Source organism: Candoia aspera, chromosome 1 (genome assembly GCF_035149785.1).
Source record: "Candoia aspera isolate rCanAsp1 chromosome 1, rCanAsp1.hap2, whole genome shotgun sequence".
NCBI lineage: Eukaryota > Metazoa > Chordata > Lepidosauria > Squamata > Boidae > Candoia > Candoia aspera.
This window is the reverse complement of record NC_086153.1, coordinates 14,250,789-14,277,574: the sequence shown is the minus strand read 5'-3', so window position 1 is coordinate 14,277,574 and position 26,786 is coordinate 14,250,789. Positions and strand designations below refer to the sequence as shown.

Here is a 26,786-nt window from a genome sequence, read left to right as displayed (position 1 = left end):
ATCATCAGCTAACCACATGGGTTGGGTCTGCACAAGACACTAAGCTAATATATGTGCAACTGGTTTGTGGTTCAGTGGGCTGTGAGGACACAGCTTCCATCTGGAGTCTCAAGCTGAAGATCAGTTTACTCTAATGACGAGTTCCTCTCTAAATGTGGCCCTTTTTTCACCCATATCTGGAGATGGTCAGCATCTAAAGATGGGCTCTTCTGCTTGCTTCCACAGGTTTATGATCTTAACTTAGCCTTGCCTCTCTCTGTTGCTCACAGATGTTTTGCCCTCTCAGCCTTTTGAGAGAAACAGGCTGCTTTTCTCAACTGGTGTGCAACCATGTTGGATGGAGGGGCAGCTTGGAAGTTTTGTGGCTGGTGTACAGACAGCTTTATGCAGGAAATGACTGAGCAGAACTAATTTCCTCCTGTCTGAGCCAGGAGCAGAGCTGAAGCTCTTCGTAGAGCAAGCAGACAAGTGCCACACCAAGGTGTGACTTTGTGCAATTAATTGGCAGAATTGACCAGGAAGATGACTGAAGGAGTGGTCCCAGACCTGCCACCTCAATCCCCTGCATCTGTCAAGGCTTACGGAACCATGGAACCAACTGAGCAACCTCAGGGCTCATCACAGCCACCCACCAGAAGGGCTTACATTGCCATCGCTACACTTTGCTTTCTGAACCTCGTGAATTACATGGACTGGTTTATCGTAGCAGGTAGGCATGATCCCATTTACAATTACTTTGTGGCAAGAGCACCCAGAAAGTGAGCTGGGTTTAACGATGGGCTGAAACCTGACTTGCAGCTTGACAAAAAAAAAATCTGTATAGAAAAGGCTTCTGTTTTTCTATCTTACTCTCCAGATGCTTGAGAATTTCTCAGTGATGTTTTTGAGCTGGTGCTGTTTTTGCTGTAACAGATTATTCCATCTGTCTGCGGCCTCTCTGTCTACTCATTCTTCCCAATCTGAAATGCCCCTTTGGGAGCAGTTCTTTCTTGAGATGCTGCCTTGGGATTAACTGGAAGTACAGGAAGCCAGAGAGGCTAAAGATCACTGGAGAGGACAATTATTGTACAGTGAAAAGTGGACCATTCACGCACCTCTCTTGGTCACTTCATAACTAAATGCAAGAATTCCACCATCCTGAGAATTCCAGAATCGTTCCAGAAATCCCTCAAGACCTGGTTATATCATCAGGTCTAGGAGTCCCAGGGAAATGGAGACATTCTTAGATGGCTCCACTGAGGTTGATACTTTTCCTCTGTCCGTGTGGTTAGCATATTTTAAACTTCTGATAAAAGTTTCATTTTTAATAACAACTTTTTATATTTTTATAATGTCTGTTTTTAATGTATTTGTATTTGCATGTATTTGTTGTTTTATTTGATTGTTGTACGCTGCCCCGAGTCACTTTTTGTGAGATGGGCAGCCATATCAATGTGATTGATTGATTGATTGATTGATTGATTTCATTAAAATACTCTCCTCTCTTGAAAGGGAAATTGGAAGCCAATTCTCTTTCATCAAATTGAATAAGAACTAGTAGAAAAAAGGTGTAAGGTTTGAAGCATAGCACTATCTACGTTATTATCTTGTTGCAATACGACGAAGATAAGAACAATCGTTGTGAGCTATTCTCACACCAGCCTTCATGGGCTGAAGCCAAATGCACAAAGTGTTCCATTCAGTAAATGGAGATGATAGAGTAAGTGCTGGAGAGATGTGTTTGATCATCTAGTCCAGCTCAATGTATGGTTTAAAGGTTTGGGAAAGCCCATCACCTCCATAGTCATTCGTCTCCTTGTGGAACTGCTTGCATTCTCAGAAAATTTCTCTTATTTGCCAAATGAAAACTACCCTTCTTCACATTTCTGAGAGCTAATCCTGTCTTTGGGGAAACAGGTCATTTCCAGTGCTAGAGGAAGGCAAGTTTAGAATTTGGGACTCATTGGTTGCATGGATGCTTCTTTGGAAGCAAGGGCCATTTTGTTGTGTGAAATGTAATATGTGTTTCCAGGAAAATAAAACAAGCATCTCTCTTGCTTTTAAAGAATACAAAGAAAAGGATGCTGCGTCAAGTGGCATCGGTCCCAGGACTCTGGTAGAGCATTTCAGACTATGCATTGGCATTGCAGCTGCAGCCTGCTGCTTGCTGGTTGGATATTTGGGGGCCTGCTAAACTGTGGGATCCCAAATGTCCACCCAACTCTATCTGCACCACTGTGTGAGTTCATGCAACACACAGCACCCATGTTAGGAAACCACAGTTGCTTGGCCTCAACAAGTCGTCTGGTTCATACAACATGTTAAAACTGGGGTTGGGTTTCCTACAATCTGCTGAACATAGAGTACCCATCCCTATTTTACCTAGACTAGGGTGTTTTTGCTGTCTGCTGTGCAACATCAGGCATGGAAAAAATGCTGCCAGGTCCCTCCTTAGAATGGCACAGCACAGAGACTGTACTGATTGCACTTATGGATAATCTCTGGGGGACTAGGATGGGGGTGGTGCCTTCATCCTTGCCCTCCTCAGTCTGAGCTTACAAGTAGGGGACACAGTTTTGTGGTAGTTCTCCTCCTCCTTTCTCCAGGGTTGGTACCAGTCATTATTGGTAGTGGGGAAGATATTTAGCTCTAAACCCCTGCTATTTAACATCTGGATGAGGTAGACTGAAAGCATGGGCTCTGGTGTCATCAGTACAGTGATGATACTTAGTTATATATCCTGACCCCAGGCTGACCAAAAGGTTCTTTCTCCCTGTAAGGGCCTGGATGAGGAGAAACAGGCTTAAGCTAATATTATATTTAATAAAATACAAATTGTATGTTTAATATAATTTATATATTTCAATTGCTCTATTGTTCCTGGAAATGATGTATTACAATTTGGGTCCTGTGTCTGTTTTGCTACTTTCATTATTTATTTATTTTATTTTCTATCTCGCCTTTTTATTTTTATAAATAACTCAACGCAGAAAACACACCAAATACTCCTTCCTCCTCCTATTTTCCCCACAACAACAACAACAACCCTGTGAGGTGAGTTGGGCTGAGAGAGAGGGATTGGCCCAAGGTCACCCAGATGGCTTTCATGCCTAAGGCGGGATTAGAACTCAATGTCTCCTGATTTCTAGCCAGAATTATGTTCTCAAATTACAGTATGTTCTATCTCATCTCAATTTCAGGAGATAGCAGGCCATTCATTTTATTGGGTTATTGGGAAATTAAGAAAAAGTTAACAAGAGCTGCATATATGCAAGTAAAAGGAAAGGGAGCTTCAAGACCCAACTTTTTCAAGCTATCTTTAAGCAAGTTTGCTTAACCTGAACTGCCAACTAGACCAAAGTAACAGCTTTGTAAATTTACCGTAAATTTACCAATTTACAAAGTGGTGAATTGGGCCAGGGATTTTCTCAAGTCACAAGTGTTCTCCTTTTTTGAGAATAGGTATCTCAAATCTTAATAAACAGTCACTGGCCTTTACCAAACAGCTTTTCCCCATATGGTGGCCTCCAACTGTTTAAACCATATCACATATTCCTCACCATTGCCTATTCTGCCATAAGAGGATCAGAACTGAAGTATATATCATCTGGATACTACCTTCTCAGAAAATGTTGTAGTACCAGTATCAAATGTAGACATCTGGGAGACCTGGGTTCAAAATCTTGACTCAATCAATGTTTACTGGGAGGTCTACTGTAAGGTCAGCTTTACTTGGTTCATAAGTTGTGTTCATAAAATACACTTAACTTAATCACTGAATTAACTCATTTTCTAAGTTCATAAAACCCACTGTGCTATAAGCTAACCAAACAGGTTCACACAGTATGTCACGCCAGAAAAAAAGCTAACTAAGGTTAAATCTAACTAAACTTAGCATGTTGTGTAAATGCAGCCTCTAGAGCAGTGTTTCTCAACCTTGACAGCTTTAAGATATGTGGACTTCAACTCCCAGAATTCCCCAGCCAGCATGGAGAAGCCCTCTGTTGGGGGAAGTGGGTGGTGATATAAATTTAAATAATAAATAAATAAAGGGAGAAGTCCACATATCTTAAAGTTGCCAAGGTTGAGAAACATTGCTCTAGGGCTTAAAAGAACATTAAGAGAGTTTTAACTGGCTAAAAAGACTTAACGCTGCCCTAGAGGCTGCATTTACACAACATGCTAAGTTTAGTTAGATTTAACCTTAGTTAGCTTTTTTTCTGGCGTGACATACTGTGTGAACCTGTTTGGTTAGCTTATAGCACAGTGGGTTTTATGAACTTAGAAAATGAGTTAATTCAGTTCTGTTTAAGGGAGTTACTAACTTAAAATTGATTATTTTGAGGATAAAATACAGGGCTAGGTCATTTATTTATTTATTATTTGAGTTAGGCACCACCCAACTCCAGACTGACTCTGGGTAGCTCACAGTATAAGAACAAAATAAAAAATGTATAATGTAAATAAAAAACAGTAAACAAGATGGTGAATCTGCCCAACAACACAGAAGCATGTAACACACACACATAGCAAAGGGGCTCCAGTCACCCTAGGCCAGAGTCTGGGATAAGAATCAGGTGCTTACTGTTTGCTGTGAAAATCCTGGAGTCATGATAGGACAACAATATCAGGAATTAATCTATTCCATGTCATTTTCTTTCAGGAGTGCTTCTGGACATACAGAAATATTTCAATCTTCAAGACCACACTTCGGGCCTGTTACACACTGGTAAAATAATTTTCCCTCTCAGGATTGATAACCTCTCTTGATTTCTTGGTTTAGTCTGTGCATACATTCTGAAAGTAAATTACTTACTATGTTTTTAATTTGCAAAATAATGAGAAAAACAAACATGGAAATTTAAGCAGCAGGACAATGGAAGCCAATGTAACAAAGAAATTACAGCAGATTTTGCTGGCAGGTCTTCCAGATGTATTGGGATGACAAGCCCAGAATTCATGGCCGTGCTGCTGGATGGGAATTCTGGGAGCTGAATTCTCAATGCATCTGTAAGATAATGGCTTGGAGAAGGTAGTGTCAATAGTAAATAGCAGGCGGTCAGGGTGGTACCCTGAAGAAGCCTATAGGTCATTATCCAAGCCAAGGAGCAGTGGTCTGCCAACATCACCACCTAAAATCTAGTTCCCAGATTCTTCCTGTCACAAAGTCAGGAAACTAGAAAAATCATCCAGAGTAATACTGTGTGAGGTTATTAAACACCATAAACAAATCTAGTTGGCTCCAGTGAGGCAGGGATGGGCACATACAGCCTTCTAAATGGTGTTCAATAAATATCCATACATCCTAGACAATATGGCCAATGTAAGGGATGTTGGGAGTTGCACCTTAATGACACCTAAGAAATATGTGCTACATCATCCCTGCGCTTAGAGCCCAGGGCAACCTCTAATTCAAAGCTAGGTAAAAGATCTATACTGGTTCTGTAGCATGACTCATATAAGGAAGCTTTCTATGTATATTTAAAACAGATGATGCAACTTCCCACCCACCCTGCTTTTGTGGGGGGAAAAAATCCCCTAAAGGTTGAAGTTGCACAGGAAACTGAATTTGGCACCTAATTTCATATCCTGTGCTTCTCCTGAGAAGTTGTGGTGGGCAACTTTCCTAAACTTAAGGCCTTTGTGATTATGAACTGTGCTACTTTATGACCTTATTCTTCATTTGTCCTTTGCTTTCAGTCTTTCTCACATAAAAAAAAGTGAATGAATATGCACAAAGTAATGCAATCTGCCAGGAATGAGGCTTGGATTAGAACTCTCTTGGCATACTGGATTTCTGTGTTTAGGAAAACTACTAGTAGTAGTAGTAATTTTCATTGTAATTGTTTTTGGATAGAAGAGCTTTTAGTCATGCCAGAGATCAAAAATATTAGATGCAGTTTAGCAACTTCTGTGAGAACTAGGTCAATATTTGTTTTCAAAATGACAGCCTAGCCATGATTGGGGGTGCTCAATGTGTTGTTTATTCATTTGGTCGCTTCTGACTCTTCGTGGCTTCATGAACCAGCCCACGCCAGAGCTTCCTGTCGGTCGCCAACACCCCCAGCTCCCCCAGGGACGAGTCCGTCACCTCTAGAATATCAATCATCCATCTTGCCCTTGGTCGGCCCCTCTTCCTTTTGCCCTCCACTCTCCCTAGCATCAGCATCTTCTCCAGGGTGTCCTGTCTTCTCATTATGTGGCCAAAGTATTTCAGTTTTGCCTTTAATATCATTCCCTCAAGTGAGCAGTCTGGCTTGATTTCCTGGAGGATGGACTGGTTTGATCTCCTTGCAGTCCAAGGCACTCTCAGAATTTTCCTCCAACACCACAGTTCAAAAGCATCGATCTTCCTTCGCTCAGCCTTCCTTATGGTCCAGCTCTCGCAGCCATATGTTACTACGGGGAACACCATTGCTTTAACTATGTGGACCTTTGTTGTCAGTGTGATGTTTCTGCTCTTAACTATTTTATCCAGATTGGTCATTGCTCTTCTCCCAAGGATTAAGCGTCTTCTGATTTCCTGACTGCAGTCAGCATCTGCAGTAATCTTCGCACCTAGAAATACAAAGTCTTTCACTGCTTCTACATTTTCTCCCTCTATTTGCCAGTTATCAATCAAGCTGGTTGCCATCATCTTGGTTTTTTTGAGGTTTAGCTGCAAGCCAGCTTTTGCACTTTCTTCTTTCACCTTCATCATAAGGCTCCTCAGTTCCTCTTCACTTTCAGCCATCAAAGTGGTATCATCTGCATATCTGAGATTGTTAATGTTTCTTCCAGCGATTTTAACTCCAGCCTTGGATTCCTCAAGCCCAGCATGTCGCATGATGTGTTCTGCGTACCAGTTGAATAGGTAAGGTGAGAGTATACAGCCCTGCCGTACTCCTTTCCCAATCTTAAACCAGTCTGTTGTTCCGTGGTCTGTTCTTACTGTTGCTACTTGGTCGTTATACAGATTCTTCAGGAGGCAGACAAGATGACTTGGTATCCCCATACCGCTAAGAACTTGCCACAATTTGTTATGGTCCACACAGTCAAAGGCTTTAGAATAGTCAATAAAACAGAAAGAGATGTTTTTCTGAAACTCCCTGGCTTTTTCCATTATCCAGCGGATATTGGCAATTTGGTCCCTAGTTCTTCTGCCTTTTCTAAACCCAGCTTGTGCATCTGGCAATTCTCACTCGATGAATTGCTGAAGTCTACCTTGCAGGACCTTGAGCATTACCTTACTGGCATGTGAAATGAGTGCCACTGTTCGATAGTTTGAACATTCTTTAGTGTTTCCCTTTTTTGGTATGGGGATATAAGTTGATTTTTTCCAATCTGATGGCCATTCTTGTGTTTTCCAAATTTGCTGGCATATAGCATGCATTACCTTGGCAGCATCATCTTGCAAGATTTTGAACAGTTCAGCTGGGATGCCATTGTCTCCTGCTGCCTTGTTATTAGCAATGCTTCTTAAGGCCCATTCAACCTCACTCTTCAGGATGCCTGGCTCTAGCTCACTGACCACACCGTCAAAGCTATCCCCAATATTGTTATCCTTCCTATACAGGTGTTCTGTATATTCTTGCCACCTTTTCTTGATCTCTTCTTCTTCTGTTAGGTCCTTGCCATCTTTGTTTTTGATCATGCCCATTTTTGCCTGGAATTTACCTCCGATGTTTCTAATTTTCTGGAAGAGGTCTCTTGTCCTTCCTATTCTATTGTCTTCTTCCACTTCCACGCATTGCTTGTTTAAAAATAATTCCTTATCTCTTCTGGCTAACCTCTGGAATTTTGCATTTAATTGGGCATATCACTGTTGCCTTCTGCTTTCCTTCTTTCTTGGGCTACTTCTAGTGTCTCAGCAGACAGCCATTTTGCCTTCTTGGTTTTCTCTTTCTTTGGGATGTATTTTGCTGCCGCCTCTTGAACAATGTTGCGGACTTCTGTCCATAGTTCTTCTGGGACCCTATCTACTAAGTCCAGTCCCTTAAATCGATTCTTCACCTCCACTGCATATTCCTTAGGAATATTAATGAGCTCCTATCTAGCTGATCTGTGGGTCTTCCCTAATCTCTTTAGTCTGTTCCTAAATTGTGCAATAAGAAGTTCGTGATCTGAACTACAGTCAGCTCCAGGTCTTGTTTTTACCGACTGTATAGATGTCCGCCACCTTTGGCTGCAAAGGATGTAGTCCATCTGATTTCGGTGTTGTCCATCTGGTGAAGTCCATGTATAAAGCCGTCTCTTAGGTTGCTGGAAGAGAGTGTTTGTTATGCAGAGTGAGTTGTCTTGGCAAAATTGTATCAGCCTATGTCCTGCTTCGTTTTGTTCACCCAGGCCATGCTTACCTGTAATTCCAGGTGTTATTTGACTGCCCACCTTAGCATTCCAGTCTCCCGTGATGAAAATAACATCTCTTTTAGGCGTGTTGTCCAGTAGGTGCTGCAGATCCTCATAGAACTGCTCTACTTCAGCTTCTTCAGCATCTGTGGTTGGGGCGTATATTTGGATCACTGTGATGTTAGATGGCTTGCCCTGAATTCGAATTGAGATCATTCTGTCGTTTTTTGGATTGTATCCGAGCACTGCTTTAGCCACTTTACTATTAATTATGAAGGCTACTCCATTTCTTCTGTGGTCCTCTTGTCCACAGTAGTAGATCTGGTGGTCATTTGATGTGAAGTGGCCCATTCCAGTCCGTTTCAGTTCACTGACGCCCAGAATGTCTATCTTTAATCTTGACATCTCACCAATAACCACATCCAATTTGCCCTGGCTCATAGATCTTACATTCCAGGTTGGCATACCTATTGGTGAGATCCAGTGTCAAATCTCACAGAGATTTGTCTCCATCTTGGATTTGTCTCCATCTCTCTCTCAGTCCTCCAACAGTCAGCCTTATCAGGTAGACCAGACTAAGAAACAGACACCCTGTAGACCTAAAGCTACCCTAGATAAAAGCATAAAAACCCAAGAATGTGAGAGAACAAGTCATTTAACACTATATTCACTACATCAACCTAGCTTATTTCACAGGGTTGTTATAAGGAAAAATGGGAGACCAACAAACAGTTATGCTGCCTTGAGTGTTTTGGAAGAGAGACGAGATAGAAAGTTTTTATTTTTATTTGTATACTGCTCATCCTCCTGAGGAAGCACAGAAATCAATCAATCAATCTAAAATAAACAATCATTCTGAAAGAAATATATATATGATAAAAGTGCAGCTTAGTAACCAGTAGTACTTCTCCAGAAGCCAACAGTGTTTCCCAGAAGGGAGTTCTATATCTAAGGTGTCATCACTAAAAACTGAATGAATGGATGGATGGATGGATGGATAGATGGATGAATGAAAAGGTCCTATTCTTCTCACCATTCCACATGCCAGTTATGCAGGTAGGACCATGAGTGAGCCAGTTTATTACAGGTTAGGTTTTACTATAAGAAATGTTCTTCTGTGTACCTAGGCTCTAAGCCATTTAGGGATTTGCATTTTAATAAGAGCTTGAAGAGGACCTAGTAGCTCACAGTTGTCAGTGGAGTACCCTAAGTGTTGATGTTATGGGATTCCACTTGGCTGTCCAATTTAACAATTGGACAGGTGCATTCTTCAACTGCAGCATCAGATTCATCTTCCAGGATAATTCCAGGTGGAACAGATTGCAATAGTTCTAGTGTGAGGTGATAAATACACTAAAATGGCAGTTCTTGTGAAAGCCAGGTGAGATCACCCACCTGTCTTCATCCATCATTACTCTCCTTTCTTTTCATGGCAGTTTTCATTCTCTGTTTCTTGTTCTCGGCTCCTGTTTTTGGATACCTTGGGGACCGATACAACCAGAAAATCATCCTCAGCATTGGAATATTTTTCTGGTCAACTATTACCCTCTGTAGCTCATTCATCCCTGACTCGGTAAGAAAGATTATTTGTTTTGGTATTATTTCTCTCTGCTCCATTCTGGGTCAAATCTTTGTCCTAGTGCCAATATGTTAAAATATTTAGAGATTATAGAGTGCATATATCAGGGTCAGCAGTATAATGGCTGAAAACTCACCTGAAATCTTATCACATTGCCAAGCTCTGTACCAGATAGCCTAAGTTCTCACGCAAGGACACAGTATCTCATACAAGATTTCAATGTGCTCACCTAAGATTTGCAAAATCTTGTGAGGCTTGACGATGATGGTGCTAAGCATTTGTTAAACTTCTATTCTGTCTTTCCTGCAGAAGTCAAGATGGCATATATAATGCTCCCTAATAATTTAATTAATAACTAATTAAAACGGGATTTGGACTACACAGTGGTTTGCTCAGAAGAAGCGTTCGAGCAACAGGAAAGCTGTCCAGTCCTTTCCGGTCCTTCTTGTTTCTTGGCCCTGTCACTTTTGCATGTATTTATCCATAAATCCATTTTCTCTTATTTCCACACAAATCCATTAATTAAATCATGGAAATGGGCAGTTTTTTGAGGGAGAAAGGGTTGAAAACCACATTTTACTACTTAACCTCTCCCATGCAGTGGGAAAAATTAGCCTGCAGTGCCAAAATATTTGGAGGGCAACAGACTGGAAGAAGCTAGTCTAATAGATGCAAAACTTATGTGGATTTTTGTGAAATCTCCCCCCCCCCGTCCCCCGTTAACCAGAGTTTAATATAGAAGCATGACTGAAGGGACAATGAAAGAATGCATAGAAAATAGATATGGATCAGTGTGCATCCATAAGAAAAGGAGCGTAATTAAAATGTAAACAATATTGGTGGGTGTGCCCTTTCCAAATTCTCACCTATCTTCTTCTCCTCTAGATGCCCTGGCTATTTTTTATTTCACGGGGACTGGTGGGTGCTGGTACCTCCAGTTTCTCCACTATAGCACCCACCATCATTGCTGACTTGTTTGAGAAGGACCATCGGACGTGGATGTTGTCAGTCTTCTACATCTTCATACCGGTTGGAAGGTAGATCTGCAGATTACCATGCTCAGAGGCTGAGCCTATGATTAGTAGATATATCTTTATTAGTCACTTTTATGTCCTGGCTCTCATGTAGGAGCTCAAGGATCATCCTTAATACTCACACTTTGATTTTATCCCGCTGCAACCTAGTCCAAGGTCACCCAGTAAGTTTAATCACTGATCTTTAAACCTGGTGCTCCATGGTCTACAACCTCTCTAGTTTCTTATATAGGATTCTTTGGGTGGGGGTGGGGGGTTGAGTTGTAAGGAATAGGTGCATGGGTTTAAAATTAACGGGGGGGGGGGGACGATGCTGAAATAGGATACGCTATTATCAGGCATTGAACCAGAGGCCTGCCCTCCACCACTGAACTTTGAGCATTCCCATGATGGAGGGATCTCCTGGGGTTGACTTGCCAACCTAAGTGGTACGCAGTCTCTCTCTCAAGAGGTAGCAGCAGTCAAAACCAGTTCTTTCTCCCTCCAGGATGTAGCATGTGGAATAATAGATTTAAATGATAGGAAGGAGGATACCTGCACAGAACAGGAGGTTGGACTCTGTGGCATTAAGGGCCCCTTTCAACTTGGAATTTTCCTCTCTTGCAGTGGGCTCGGCTATATCCTGTCATCCGGAGTGACGCGTGCAAGTGGTTACTGGGGCTGGGGCTTCAGGGTGAGTCTTGGCTGGTCAGATCTATCTTTAAGAGAATCCCCTTTCCTAGCTGAATTAAAATGGTGGGGTTCTGCCAATTTCTTAGTAGCGTAACTTCTACCTTCTCTTCCGGCTGGCCTTAAGAAAAAATTTAAAAAGAAATCGTATACACGAAGATGCTGACATGCTTCTGCAGTGTTGGAGTGTGTGTGTGTGTGTGTGTGTGATATCCATCCATCCATCCATCCATCCACACACACACACACACACACACTGTGAGTGTGTGTATTGCTCACATATGGCCACCCATCTCACACAAGGCGACTCTGGGTGGTGTACAACAATATATATATGCAGTACAACTACTTATATAAACTATAACAATCAAGTGATAATTTAGAAGAGGGAAAGTGAAAATGAGAAATCAGAATGTTCTTCTTTGATGATAGTTTATCAGAACAGGGGGGAAAAGACTAGCCATTTTCCTGCCCTTCCTTCTCATGTGCCTGTCCCCTGATGGTGGCTCCACCCTCCAGCCAGCTAGTCACACTCTCATTATCACTCTAATGCAGTGTTTTTCAACCTTGGCAACTTTAAGATGTGTGGACTTCAACTCCCAGAATTCCCCAGCCACATCTGGGAGTTGAAGTCCACACATCTTAAAGTTGCCAAGGTTGAAAAACACTGCTCCAAAGGGTCCCCAGAAAAACACATTGAGGAGTGGCCATGGCAGCAAGTTGTAGGCAGGCTTCACCAGCAGCACTTCATGATACAGGGCATCTGAGGATCCTCTTTGAATGATGACTGGAGTGGAGAATGTCTCTGGAGAACAGGTCAGGGGGACCTAAGTGGGGCTCAGCCCCAGTTCTGTTTAACTTGGCACATAAAGCGATTGTCTCACGGTAGCCCTTAGCAGAGCTAGACACCCTTTCATCAAAGCTTCTGGTAATGGTCCTTGTTGACATCACCGTTGCTCCTGTCTCTGTAGGTTACTCCTTTTATGGGAATTACAGGCTTGATTCTCCTAATTATTTTAGTCCCTGAGTCAACAAAAAAGACACTCGCAGCTGGCAAGCACACCCGAAACTCAGCCTGGTTCAAAGACATTTCATCTCTTTGCAAAAAGTAAGGCGTCTCTTCTGCACTTGCACTGCAGCTTTTCAAGTTCCTAGTCCTTATGCTATTGTTTGCTTCATTTCTCAGTACCTTGTGGCCCCATTGTTTACAGTTTTGTTTCTTCCTATGTAGCAGAACGTGCATATATGCGAACACGTATCTGCTAATCACCGAAGGCTGTAAACTGCCTACCACAAATCTGTGTCTCTTTAATAGTAGGGCCAGTTAATTTTCGCAGACACTAGAGGGGGATGTTGGCTTGTACAAATCCTTTCGTTTTCCTTGTAATCATGCCTTATCCTGCACATAAATCCTCAGGCACCCTTTTCTCATCTGGGGTCTTCCCAATTTGTTAAGACTCCAGCTCAGGGTTATAAACCAGCATGGCCAATAACTGATTCTGAAAAACAATACTCGGGGAAGGTAGCCTTATTGGACGCATTATTTAATAGTGCTTTAAGTCTATTTGCTCTGCTGTTTCAGAAGAATTTAAGTTCTAAAATCGTTACCATTTATTTATTTATTTTCTATCCCACCTTTATTCTTTTTATAAATAACTCAAGGCGGTGAACATACCTAATACTCCTTCCTCCTCCTATTTTCCCCACAACAACCATGTCAGGTGAGTTGGGCTGAGAGAGAGGGACTGGCCCAAGGTCACCCAGCCGGCTTTCATGCCTAAGGTGGGACTAGAACTCTCATACCACGCCTGATTGGCTCTTGGGCTGAGAGAGAGGGACTGGCCCAAGGTCACCCAGCCAGCTTTCATGCCTAAGGCAGGACTAGAACTCTCATACCATGCCTGATTGGCTCTTGGGCTGAGAGAGAGCGACTAGCCCAAGGTCACCCAGCCAGCTTTCGTGCCTAAGGCGGGACTAGAACTCTCATACCATGCCTGATTGGCTCTTGGGCTGAGAGAGAGGGACTGGCCCAAGGTCACCCAGCCGTCCTTCATGCCTAAGGCGGGACTAGAACTCTCAGTCCCCTGGTTTTTAGCCCATTGCCTTAACTACTAGACAAAAAGGGTGTACTCAAAATGCTCTAGAATCCATTCTGGCTTTGTTCTAGTGAACATGCTTCACATGATGACTGAATTAACTCATTTTTCTGACTCTGCAGTATATATCAGATGATAATCTAATGCAGCAACATCCACATCAAGCTTCAGGGACTTCAAAATGACAGGATGTCATTATGCAAAGGCCACAACTTAGTAGTTATGTCACAATGTGTTACACAAATATGTAAGTCACATCATGGTGTCATGACACATGTCATCAATTGTCCCCCTGTGCCTTTCCCACCGATGCCTATGCTAACGGGCTGAGTTCACACAGCACACATCACCATATAGAAGCCAAGCAAGGTTAAATCTAATCAAGCTTAACATACAGGGTAAAAACAGCCCTTGTGCTTTAAGTGATTCAACTGAATGTGTTGTAAACACAGCCATATTCTAGAATGGCTATTTACTTGTTTAAAAAAACTGTATCGTTGTCTCTTCACCCCCCCCTCAAAAAATGGGTAGACACATTGGGATAAAAATTGCATGTGTTGATTTATACATGCAGAGGCATATTTGCAAATGCAGATCCTATACTGGTAGTCCTCACTTAACCACCACAATTAGAACTGGAATTTTAGTCGCTAAGTGACATGGTCATTAAGTGAATCTGACCTATTTTATGACCATTTTGTGGTGGTCCTTAAGTGAATCATGTGGGTCCCCAGTGATTTTGCTTGCTGGAAGCCAGCTGGGAAGGTAAAAAATGGAGATCTTGTGTTTGCGGGCTGCTGCAATGGTCATAAATGTGAACCAGTTGCCAAGTGCCTGAATTGCAATCATGTGATCACAGGGACGCTGTGATGGTTGTAAGTGTGAGGACCAGTTGAAAGTTGGGGTTTTAGCACTGTCATAAGTCTGAACTGTTGCTAAACAAATGGTCATTAAGTGAGGACTACCTGTAATTTAAATAGAAATATATTTCACTGTTGTGGGAAGACCCTGACCAGGTAAATGGCCTGCCTGTTTTCAGGCTTCTCTTCAGGAGCTTGCGACCCCCTCTCTCTGATCATTCTTGATCATTCAGCTGATGTGGGACTGGCCAGCTCTTCAAAAACAAGAGACGTTCACATTTTATTTTGTTTTAAATGCCTTTATTTACTGAATTAAACAAAATGATATTAATTTAATGGAACCGCACCATCAGGAAATGTCTGATGTCAAGGTGAATTTAAAAAAAACCCTTTCAACTTGCACCCAAATTGTAATTTTAGGAGAAGGGTGTTTGCAGAGTGGGCCTTGTGACAAAAAGGTCCCTCTTCCTAGTTGTTCCTTAAGGAATGTCCACACAACCAGAAGTGCCTTAATGGACCCAGCAATTAGCTATATCTATGTGAAAGAAGACTGCAACTGATCTGATAGGTCATAACATGAGTTACGTAGCATGATCTGTACTTATGGTTTGCAAACCACTTTTTATGGTGTAGTCACTGTGCTGTCTGGAGCTCCTGGCTCCCAATTTGCAATACCCCAAGATTGCATCAGCAAGACTGATTGGCAAATGGCCAATTTTTGTCAATATGATTTTCATAAAACATTGCCAAAATAAGAGGGAAATGGAATATTAAGCCTCTGCAAGGCAAAATATACCCATTTCCATTCTATAATCTACCCTTCCCCAAGCAAAACCAAACCAAGGGGCTGAAAATATTCAGCCTCAACCCCCAGTGATGTCACTATATCAACAAACATGTCTTCCTGCATGCCTTAGAGGCCAAAATACTTTTGAAAAATAATCATTCCACTGAGGCCAAAAAGGGCTTCCTCTTCCTCATTTAGTATTCAGTACTCAGCCAATTACAGCTTTTTCAACAAAGTAGAGTAGTAAATGTGTGGTTCCATGTAACATGTGAACATCTCTCAGGCATCCTGTCCCAAGTTCTTGATGGCCTTCATAGCAATAGCTTAAACCTGGAGTAGAAGCAAATTGGCTACCTGTGTAGCTCTTTCAACAGGAGGTCATATGGCAGTAGCCACCTGAGGGAGCTTCAGAACATCCTTTCGTCTTAATCCTCTTGAATCATGCATCTTAACCACAGAACCTGTATTTTTAATAATGATTCTTTATATTTTTAATAATAATTGTTTTTATATATTTATTGTTTTATTTAATTGTTGTATGCTGCCCAAAATCACTTTTTGTGAGATGGGTGGCCATAAAAAAATAAACAAACTTGGCACCTTTTCTTTATCCACGCCTTCGTCATCCATGTCATCCCTTCTCTGCCTCCCAGTTGGAGTTTCGTAGGATCCTCGCTGGGTGTAACTTGCATGGCTTTTATCACTGGCGCTCTTGGTTTCTGGATTCCTGTGTTCCTTTACAGAGCTGAGGTTGTTTTGAATATTATACCTCCATGCAGCAAAGAACCGTGTAAAACTTACAACAGGTAAGGCAAGCTCCTGTCTTATTTGCTTATTTATCTGATTTTTATCCTGCCTTTATTTTTGGCCATACATACCTAATATTCCCTCCTCCTATTTCCCCACAACAACATCTTGTGAGGTGAATTGTGTTGAAAGAGGGGGACTGGCCCAAAGTCACCCAGCTGATTGTCATGCCTAAGGGAGGACTAGAACTCACAGTCTCCCAGTTTCCAGCCCAGCCCTTAGCCACTGCACCGAACTGGCTCTCTTGAAAAATCTTGAAAAGCAAATGGAGATTGTAAGAAATGCTTGATGAAAAAGGCTGGAGAGATTTGTTGGATTCCTCTAATTGCCCTTCTGGCTATTTGGGACTTATAGGAAAAATCCCAAGCATGGCAAGGAAGTCAGGCACTGTGGCAAAGTCCAAGGATGAGAATACAAGACAAGGCAAGAAACAGGACCTTGGAGAGCTCCAAATAGTTCTGGCTGCCGAGATTTTCCTCTGTTAATATCACAGGCTGGGTTTGCAGGACAAGATCATCCAGAAACCTTGGTTAGCAAATACATATAGGATGACACTTTATCCCCATCAAATTCAGTCTTCAAATGAAATTACAAGTTTGCCATGTTGTTCAGACCTAAAATGGTTACCAGATTAGAGCTTGTTAAATTTGTTGTTGATTAGGGCAGTGGATTTAAGATTAACTAATATGGCTGTTGCTTCAAGTTCAAATGTCACAGTAAGTCAGAAGCTTACATAAAGAAACTTGTGCAGCAGGAGTAAAATGGAACTGTGCATATTTTAGTATGCACATACCCATTGATAGATATTACCTCTGCAACACTTGTCTAGCATGGGGGCAGAAGGGGATGCAAGGAGGCCATAGCCCTGATTGAACCACCATGATTTTTTTTCAAAGAAAAGAAAGAAAAAAAGGGGGGGGCAGCTACAAAATCCTGAAAAAAATCCATAAAACCTAGTGTTCCTTGTTTTATGTCAGCCTTCCCAAATATGATATGCCTCTGTATAGTTTGGATTTCAGCTCCCAGCATACCCTAAAATGCCCAAAGGGCACCAGTTAAGGAATGCTGGTTGATCAAATGTTGTACTTTTGCTTGGTCATTAGTGAGATATTTGGAGGGATAACCATAGCAACTGGCATTTTGGGGGTCGTTGCTGGAGCAGAAGCCGGCCGAAGATACAAGAAGATTAATGCCATGGCTGACCCTCTTATCTGTGCTCTGGGCTTGCTCACTTCAGCTCCATGCATGTATTTGTCTATTATGTTGGCTCAGAAGAGCATCGTAGCTGCATATGTAAGTGACCAAAAAATCCTTATATCTAATGGATGACTTTCTTTTTTACTTTGAAGAAGCCCCAGTTGAACCCCCATATACACCCCCTCATGTTAACCCCCTTCTTCAGGAAGAGCCTGGGAATTATGGAATCAACAGTCCCACATTTCTGGAGTGTGTCAGCTAGTTGAGAAACTGCTTTAAAGTTCAACCACTGATTGCAGAGAATCTACCACTTTGATGGGCACCTTGAACCATGTAGGATTTAATGGTGCGAGCCCTCAAGGTTGTGAGGGAAAGGACAGGAAGATTGCTAGAAACAAATGAAATGTTATGATTTCAGCATACAATATACATTCAGCTAGAAGTCTGGCCAGAGGCTATGGCAGCTGGGAATGGATAAATATGGAATCAGTTATTTGTCAGTAATATCAATTTGTACTTCTAGGAGGGATGGGCAAAGGGCAGAAAGTAAAAAATAACAATCCAATTGTCTGGTACCTAAAAGACAGCAGTAAAAGTGCTGGCAGTGTGCGTGTGTATGTGCTTGGTATGTATGTAGGAATGTGGGCACACATCCAGTTGAACTTCCAATCAACTCATGGCATTCTCAGTCTCTCTTTATCTTCCTTAATATTTCAGATTTTTATTGCCCTCGCAGAGTTTTTTTTATCTTTAAACTGGGCCGTTGTGGCTGACATCCTCTTGGTGAGTTCAGTTCAGCTGTCATTACTGTCATATCGATTTTGTTGATAATCCAATATGTCTATTCGTAGTTTTCCATGCTTTTTGTTTTCACCTCCCTTCAGGCTCCAAGTCAACAACTATCCAGGGAGTGGGGGCAATGTGAAGTAGCATAGAATGGCCTAACATGCACTTTTATATAAGTTCGCTCAAAAGCAAACCTTGATGCGTCTCCCAGGGCTTTAATCCTAGGGAAGCATGCACTGGTTTGCATCATGAAACTAAGCCAGCTGTTGAAATGCTGTTACATATTGTAACAGAAAGAACCTACTGACCTGGTGTGTGCCAGACACACAAAAGCTCTTTGTGTTTACATATGTTTACATATGAGTAACCGTTCGATGTCCCTTAATGTTAAATTTAAAATATAGGAGAACTTTTTTTTTAATCAGTTCAATCATGTCCCATTCTTGGAATACCTGGATAACTCCCTGCAGTTTTCTTGGGAAGGTTTTTCAGAAGTGGTTTGCCATTGCCTCCTTCCTAGGGCTGAGAGAAAGTGACTGGCCCAAGGTCACCCAGATGGCTTCATGCCTAAAGCAGGACTAGAACTCACAGTCTCCTGGTTTCTAGCCTGATGCCTTAACCATACACCAAACTGGCTCTCAAGGAGAGCTATAAAACTATATTAATAAATCTGTAGTGGTATAATGCACTCATTGCTCATGGCTCCTCTATTCCTGCCACAGCTGCCTCTAATCCAACTGGTGTTTCAAAATCCTTCACAACCTGTTGTTCCTCCTTAAACACTTGGTGAAATTATTTTTCTATCCCCTCCCAAAGTTGGCACTAATTAGGCTCAAGGCAAGTGCCAAAGATGGTGAAATTTCAACCTGAGATAAGACAGATTCTTTGCCAGATGTAGACAAGACATGGGGGAAAGGGGGCAAGGACAATACTGGTTCTGGTCGCAACCCCAGAAAGAAAATAAAAAGCAGTTCAGTACTGCTATTGCATCCCTAACTGTTGCTGAGCAAACTCTCTGGGGATAATGGGAGATGTAGTCCAAAACATCTGAAAAGAGGAATCCGATTCCATACAAGAAGATGCTTTCTGCAAAGTGGCCTGGAGGAAGTGTAGTCAGGCACAAAGGCCAGGATAAAGAAGGCTGAAAAGCTGCAGAAACAACTGGGTTCAACCATTACTGGTTGTGTTCATGCAACACATTTAACCTGGTTGCTGAATTAACCCATTTGAGGGATTGCACAGTACATTGATCCCTATACTAACCAAAGAGTCTGGATTTGCACAACGTAACTAGCAACAAAAATTACAGCCAATGTATCTGGACTGCAAAAAATCAGATGACTTCTAGATGGCAGCAAAGAACAACATCTACTTTGCTACCTTCTGTTGGTTGTCCAGAGTCTGGCAGCCCAAATCTAGTAGCCTAACCATAACTAAAATGATAACCAAAGTTAATATTTCAGCATTTTGTGTCTTTGTGATCTGGTTAAGTGTGCTGTTTTAATACAGTCATTGTGGGCCATGCTGGGAGTTATCCAGGCCCCCTTAATGGTAGCTATCTGTAATGGGCTGTGAGAATAACCTTGAGGAACAAGAAGAAGAGCCACAACTAAGACAACAGTCAGATAAGAGAAATCTGAGTCCAAAGCAGGAATGTAATTTGAGAAAGCATCTCAGAATTGACCCTCCCTAGTTCTCTTGAACTTAAAGGCAGGGAGAGGACAGGTGCATTCAGACTTGCAAGATTTTGTTACTATAATCTTATAATAAAAGTAGTATTAGCATTTATAACTTTGGCTTCCTGGCCTGGACTACCTCAAAGGCCTGACATTATCACTTCTTTTCTGCCTTTTGATCCTCTCTTCTGAGTTTGTACAACTTGGCCAAACACTCAAGGCAAGTTACTCAATGATTAACGCTTAGTCCTCCTGTGTTATTTGGGCCCAATCCTGACCCAGAAATGACCAGGTTTGTAGGCTTGCATAGCATGTTGGGTCTTTCCATGATTGGTTAAATATGTCTTCTGAATCCAGCCAAAGACATTGAAGGTGATATTTACAAGGGAGTGGGAGAAGAGTCTTCAGAGAGGCTGTGATCACAGAATACACTAAACTGTGTTTAACAGAATTGTGGTTGAATTCATACCCTGGAAATAGCCCAGCTTCCTGGGTATGAATGCTACCTTGGGCTACTTAGAGGTTGTGTCCTGACAAGGAGGAACTATGCCGAGATGAGGAATAGGTCTTTAGTGTTTTATTACTGCTACAGTAGACAGAAAATCCTACCAAACTGAAGAAGCGTGGGAATACCCAGACAGATAAACCCCAAAAGTCAAGGCGGGTCTGTTCTGTGTCTCTTTGAATGACAGCTCAAATTCTCTCTACTGCGTATGCGTTTTCCCCCCTGGATAGGGGCCCCCTCCTGCTCACCATCAGTGCTCATGACAGGTTGGGTGATTTGTAGTTCATTGTATTGCAGGGACTCAACCATAATCTTAGCTTGTCGTGTTTTGCTAAGCGGGGCTTAGGCTCAGGGGTATCCACTGGGGAGGGGAGAAAAAGGCCAAAACAGCAGGTATAACCACATGATCAGGGTGTACCCATGTACAAAGAGGTGGGGCTTCAATTGCAAAACTGAATGCCTCCCTCAGAAAGTACCCTCCCAAGGTTTAATACACTGAACCACTAATTTCTCTGAAGGGCGGGAATTCACAAAATCTGTTGATCTGGTTACATATGCGCATAAATATTACCTCTTATTCATGCTGGTGGTTATGTGTAATCAAAATAGACCTTTGCTTTTATTTATGACTTACATATCCTTTTTGAAAAACTTAATGCCATTTACAAAGGTAAAGCATCAACATGCACACACATGCAGCAACTCAGCCTGCATCAGTGCCATAGAAGTCTGCCTTTGATATTTGCTCTTTCCTTACAATGCATTTCTCTCAAATGTTGACACAGTCTCTCTATCTTTTTCAGTATGTAGTGAAACCCTCCTGTCAGTCAACAGCACTGTCTCTTCAAATTTTTATGAGCCATTTGCTGGGTGATGCTGGCAGTCCCTACCTCATTGGAATTGTAAGTTATGAGAATTTGGGGCTTAAGTGAGGCAGGGCTGGATGGGTGACACGAAAACATGTGGAACAAATTGGAAATACTGCAATCTAACCTCATTTTATTTGAGTTTTAGAAGCCGTTGCTATTGATGGATTAGCTTTGTGATAAGCTGGAGTTGGGTTCTGCCCTGGAAAAGTAGCAATCCTGGTTTCAAGATTTTAGAGCTCTTAGGCCATTCACCTCATTGCATTCCATAGTCATCATTACAGCTGGGGAGGATAGGATCTGATTGTAAAATTCACTTTCACCCTTGGCCACAGCCTTTGGAATTGAGGAGGAATTGTCCTGGCTAAGCAAAGACCATGCCGAGACGAGAAGGTGTCTAGTGTTTTATTTAACTGCTATTGTAGACAGAAAATCCTATCAAACTGAAGAAGCATGGGAAAACCCAGACAGATAAACCCCAAAACTCAAGGCAGGTCTGTTCTGGGTTTCTTTGAATGACAGCTCAAAGTCTCTAAACTACGCATGTGTTTTCCCCCCTGGATAGGGGCCTCCTCCTGCTCACCATCCGTACCCATGACAGGAATGGCAGCTTTGCAGTCAGGGAATTTAATCTCATAACAGGCACTCAGATGCTTGTTTACTTTTGTAAACATGTAACAAGTACAAATAACACATGTTGAAAACGGGGCTGGGAGGATGTCTAGCAATTTATATTATTTCATTTTTGTGTGCAATAGTGCTGAGAGGATTTTTTGGCCAGTGTTGTGTGTCTAGAACGAATGGTAGCTTAGGGAAGACCATTGACTGATGCTCTTTATGTTGTCCTGTTGGTCAGCTGAAAGGAACAGTGAATAGTTTATGGGATTCTCAGCATTTCAAGGTCAATAGAAATAAGGAAACTATTACAGTTCAGTTTCAAAATATGAAGAATTGGGGAGTGTAAACAGTGGTGAATGGCTAAAAAAATCCTCCCTAAATCCAGGACTGCCCCCAACCCGCAATTCTGCTTCTGTCTATTTTCATGACCCACTCTGCCCATTCTGCATTATCCTCTGTCAAATATGGTCCTCATTTTCCAAAATATTGTCTTGGGACTCCTGGGCATGGAGGGTTTGCCTGTTTCTCTGTTAGATGTTCCAGTGAATTGACTTGGAATGAGACAGCTTTCAGCTTGTATCTGATGAGGACATCAATCACTTCAATCTACAGATCGCAAATACAATCCAGGTGCACCAAGGAGATTCGTTCCATCTCTGGAATTTCCAGAGTCTGAAGTACAGCTTTGTGGTTTGCATTTTTGTTGGTGTCCTTGGAGGAGGCTGTTTCCTCTTGACTGCTCTTCATATTGAAGAAGATTCAAAGAAAGCTGCACCACCACCACCACCACCACCAGTGCAAGGTCAGTCTTTTTCTTTTCCTTCTTAGAATGAGAACATGGTATTATGAATGTCACACTGGTGTTGCATTAATTTACTTGATGGGGCTCCCCAGGAATACCATGGGAAAAATAACTTATAGACTACTTTGTACCAACATCTATCTATCTATCTATCTATCTATCTATCTATCTATCTATCTATCTATCTATCTCCATCCATCCATTCATCCATCCATCCATCCATCCATCCATCCATCCATATATATTATATGGCATATGGCCACCCATCTATCCAAAAAAACTCTGGGCAGTGAATCATATTGAATGGCAGTAGAAGTATCATACTGATGATACTTAACCCCGTGTTGACAGATGACCTCACCGAGAAGTTTCATAATTTCAGTTTCATGTAGATGTTAAATAGGACCAGAGAGAGAGCCAAACCCTGCACAACCCCACACAGCAGAGGCCTAGGGCTGGACCTTCCCTCCCCACCAATTGGAACTGGCAATGGAAGAAAGAGGAGAACCTCTGAAAACAGTGCCTCCCACTCCCAACCCCCCATGCTCCCCTAGAAGGATACCATGATCAATTATATCAAAATCCACTGAGAGATCAAGGAGGGGCAGAATGGATGCACCACCCCCATCCTGAGCCCACCAGAGGTCCTCAACAAGTGAGATCAATGCCATCTCAGTGGCCATCTCCACCCTGGCACAAACCCTGACTGCCACAGGTCTAGATCATTCACTTCCTCTGGAGCCCTTTGGAGCTGCTGGTCTGCCACCTTCTCAACAACCTTCCCTAAAAATGGGCAAGTTAGAGATTAAATTAAATTCGTCCAGTCTAGCAATGACCTCTGGAGATGGCCTAGCTGCTTTGCAGTTTCCAGGAGGAAAGTCAGGGTAGTTAAATGACATATAAATCCACTTGCAAAAAAATTTGACACTTTAATACATGGTACCTGCAGCGAGATTATTATATCCACAGAGGTGGAAAGATCTAGCGTTACCCATAGAGGAGGAATGGATGGTGAAGATGATGGAACTTGCAGGGATGGCCAAACTGACATCTTTGATTAGAGAAAAGACATTATCTAAGTTTATGGTTGATTGGAAACCCTTTACAGACTTTTTGTGTGAAACAGAAAAAGATGAATGCATGACGTGGTTTTGATGATTAAAAAAATAGATTTTGGAAAAAAATGAAAATTACGTTGTAACCATAGAGTAAGAGGTAAATTTATATTTATGCTTATAACTGCCGTAAAGAAAATTGGAAGCTACTTCTTTATACTTTGGGGTTTTTTTCCTTTTTTCTTTCCTCATTTTTGGCTTTGTTCCCTCTTTTTCCTCTTCTGTATATTAGTGTGTGTGTGTGTGTGTGTGAAACGAATGTGATGCTTTAAGTTGCTCTATTACTAGGCATAGTCTTAAACATTCAGAAGGAGAGGCAGCATCAGAACTTTCATTTATTAGCTGTGTTTTCACAACACACTTAACCAAGATAGATAAAGACATATAAACGCATTTCTACAACATACATTTAATATTGGGGTTGAGGGGGAAGCTTAATGTGCTGTGCAAACTGCCCTTATGTTTGATTTGTTGTTCAGTGTATTGTGTGAGTCCAGAAAATGGGTTAGTTCAATAACCTGATTCTGTCTTTTCTGAACACAGCTTTTTTTTTTCCTGGAGGGCTGACCGCATTCAGCGGCTGCGGTGAATACAGCGAAGTACCTTGTGGCATTTAAAATGTTGTTGATGTTGTGGACTGGAGCCCGTTGGGCTCATGACATTAACTGCAGAGCTTTTCAGAAAAAGGCTGCAATCAGAACCTCTTGTACTCCGAAGCCTTTTACTCTACATTCCATGATTTATTTCCCTGTGTCTAGGCTGAGAAAGATCATAGCTCAGTTGCACTGAATGTTGATTAAAATTCACTTCTCAGCATCTCTGGATAAAACTGATACTGCTGGTCAATGTAGACCAGATGGAGAGATGAATACTCTCCTTTCAGTTGAGAAACCTTTATGTAGGTAAATTAAGGGAGGAAGTTTCTGATTTTCTTTAAATTTTCCATGTAAAGAAGAGGAGGGTTGTCTCTTTTTTTTGAAGCAGGGGAAAACTGCACTTGTGGATTGTTTTGGAAATAGCTATTAGACTTCTTATCAATCTGAGAACCAACTCTCGTAAAACATTACATGGCAACCAGTCTTAGATGCTAGAAAAAACACAAAAGTGCCTGGAATAATAGACTTCACATTTTACTATCCCATGGATTTTATCTTAGATGTCAACTTGATACCTTCCAGATGATGTTGGAACTATTAAAGACTATGGGGATTTGGGAACCAAAATCTAACAGGATTGCAGGGATTGAAGAAGATTATTTAGAAGATAATAACTGTGTTCTGAGGATGAATAGGGTTGCATATGTCATGTTCCTTAGAAGTCTTCCATTTCAACTGGAAATTGATTCGATTGTTGTAGTCCCCGGCATGCATTTGGACTCCCAGTCCATTTCCTGAAAGAATCTGAGGGTCTCAGAGTTTGGCCTGGGAGTGGCACAGCAAGTGAATGAGGGGTGGGAAAAACAAGATAAAGGAAGGAAACTCTTACACAGCAAAGCCAAATGTTTAAATTGGCCCTAACTCCAGATGATTGGATCTGTCTTTTGTTTAGCACAGTGTTTCTCAACCTTGCAACTTTCAGATGCATAGGAAATTCTGGGAGTTGAAGTCCACACACCTTCAAGTTGCTAATGTTGGGAAACACTGGTTTAGCATATTGTACAAACCTGGCAGGCTATGGTCCATGGGGTCATGAAGAGTCGGACATGACTTAACGACTGAACAACAACAGCAAGCCATCCATTGTGTTTCTGATTTAGGAGACCCCAGTTCAGGCAACAAAGCATATTTATATCTGAATATTCATTTATTTAATCACATAAACACACTAGGCAGTATCATTCATTGTACTGTGCCATGGTTTGGTGGAAATATCACAATGGGGCATATTCACAGAACATGCTAAGGCAAAACTAGACATATCATATAACCCAGTAATTGTATGAACCAGGCCACAGAGTTACAAGAGCAGGAAAAGTACATTTCTGAGCACATGTGTCAATGCATTGGGTTTACAGAATATGGCACCATATCCCCACAGCCTCTTTTTCTCCAATGGTTTGATGTCTCTTCCTTTATGCAAATTTGCTTTCAGCCAGGTTTTCAGGGAACATAACGCTAGCATAAAGAGAGGAAAGCCTGCATTTATTAGAAGGAAAGTTAACCCAAGAATTCCAGCAAGCTGCTGACTTTCAGATGAGACACATATATACAGGTAGTCCTCACTTAATGACCATTCGTTTAGTGATGGTTCAGACTTACAATGGTGCTGAAAAAAATTACTTACAATCTGTCATGAGTACACAATCGGTGCTCCTACGACCATCGCAGTGTCCCCGCAGTCACGTGATCACGATTTCAGCACTCGGCAACCGGTTCACATTTATGACCATTGCAGCATCCCATGGTCATGTGATTGCCATTTTCAACCTTCCCAGCCGGCTTCTGGCAAGCAAAATCAATGGGGAACCATGTGATTCACTTAATGACCGCTGCAAAAAAGGTTGTAAAATTAGGTCAGATTCACTTAATGACCACTTCGCTTAGCAACCAAAATTCTGGTCTCAATTGTGGTCGTTTAGCAAGGACTACTTGTAAGCCAATTATGATGACAAAGTTCTCATTCATTTCCTCCTGCTTTTTCAATATCAGGGCTAGAAACTTGCCTCTGTTGTGAAGATGGCATAGCCTGCATCTGTTCCCTATTTTGATAACTGTCCGTTCTTTTATCTGTGTGAGAAGTTATCCTCATAGGAAAAAACTATATGCAGTTCTGCAAGACTTTCAGTGAAATCCTGCTCTGCTCATTTTCAAGGAGATCAATTTGTTGCCCACCGTGAGCCATGGGTTTTCAGCAACAGCCAGAGAGGTCAAGTTCCTAGAATTTGGCACGTGTTCTTTCCTTGCTTCTCTTGATGCTTGGAATTTAAAGCAGGTTTCTCAATGCTTGTTTCAACTCTATTTTCTGCAGTAAATCGCTGCACCAGCATTTACCTTTTGGAGATGACTTGTTGTTAGTATTTTACTAATGTACTTTGTTCCAGCTGTCATTCCTCAGGACTGAACTTCCTTCCTCAAAATCTCTA

At 41.8% G+C, this 26,786-nt stretch overlaps 1 protein-coding gene across 1 annotated transcript; it reads left to right on the top strand.

Moving 5' to 3' along the window:
• The first annotated feature begins 298 nt into the window (after window positions 1–298).
• On the top strand, window positions 299–22,981 carry SPNS3 (SPNS lysolipid transporter 3, sphingosine-1-phosphate (putative)). The gene is made up of 12 exons (XM_063291105.1): window positions 299–709; window positions 4,643–4,708; window positions 9,744–9,880; window positions 10,772–10,923; window positions 11,527–11,593; window positions 12,561–12,697; window positions 15,986–16,138; window positions 17,243–17,432; window positions 18,054–18,119; window positions 21,107–21,205; window positions 22,400–22,589; window positions 22,941–22,981. The coding sequence occupies exons 1-12, from the start codon at window positions 523–525 to the stop codon at window positions 22,979–22,981; spliced, it is 1,485 nt and encodes a 494-aa protein (XP_063147175.1). The 5' UTR covers window positions 299–522.
• Window positions 22,982–26,786: the final 3,805 nt, after the last annotated feature.

Coding starts and splice junctions, on each gene's coding strand:
- SPNS3 (XM_063291105.1), top strand. CDS start 523: ATGACTGAAGGAGTGGTCCCAGACCTGCCACCTCAATCCCCTGCATCT. Junction 21,206..22,399: donor GTCCCTACCTCATTGGAATT/GTAAGTTATGAG, acceptor TTCAATCTACAG/ATCGCAAATACAATCCAGGT. Junction 22,590..22,940: donor ACCACCACCACCAGTGCAAG/GTCAGTCTTTTT, acceptor CCGTGTTGACAG/ATGACCTCACCGAGAAGTTT.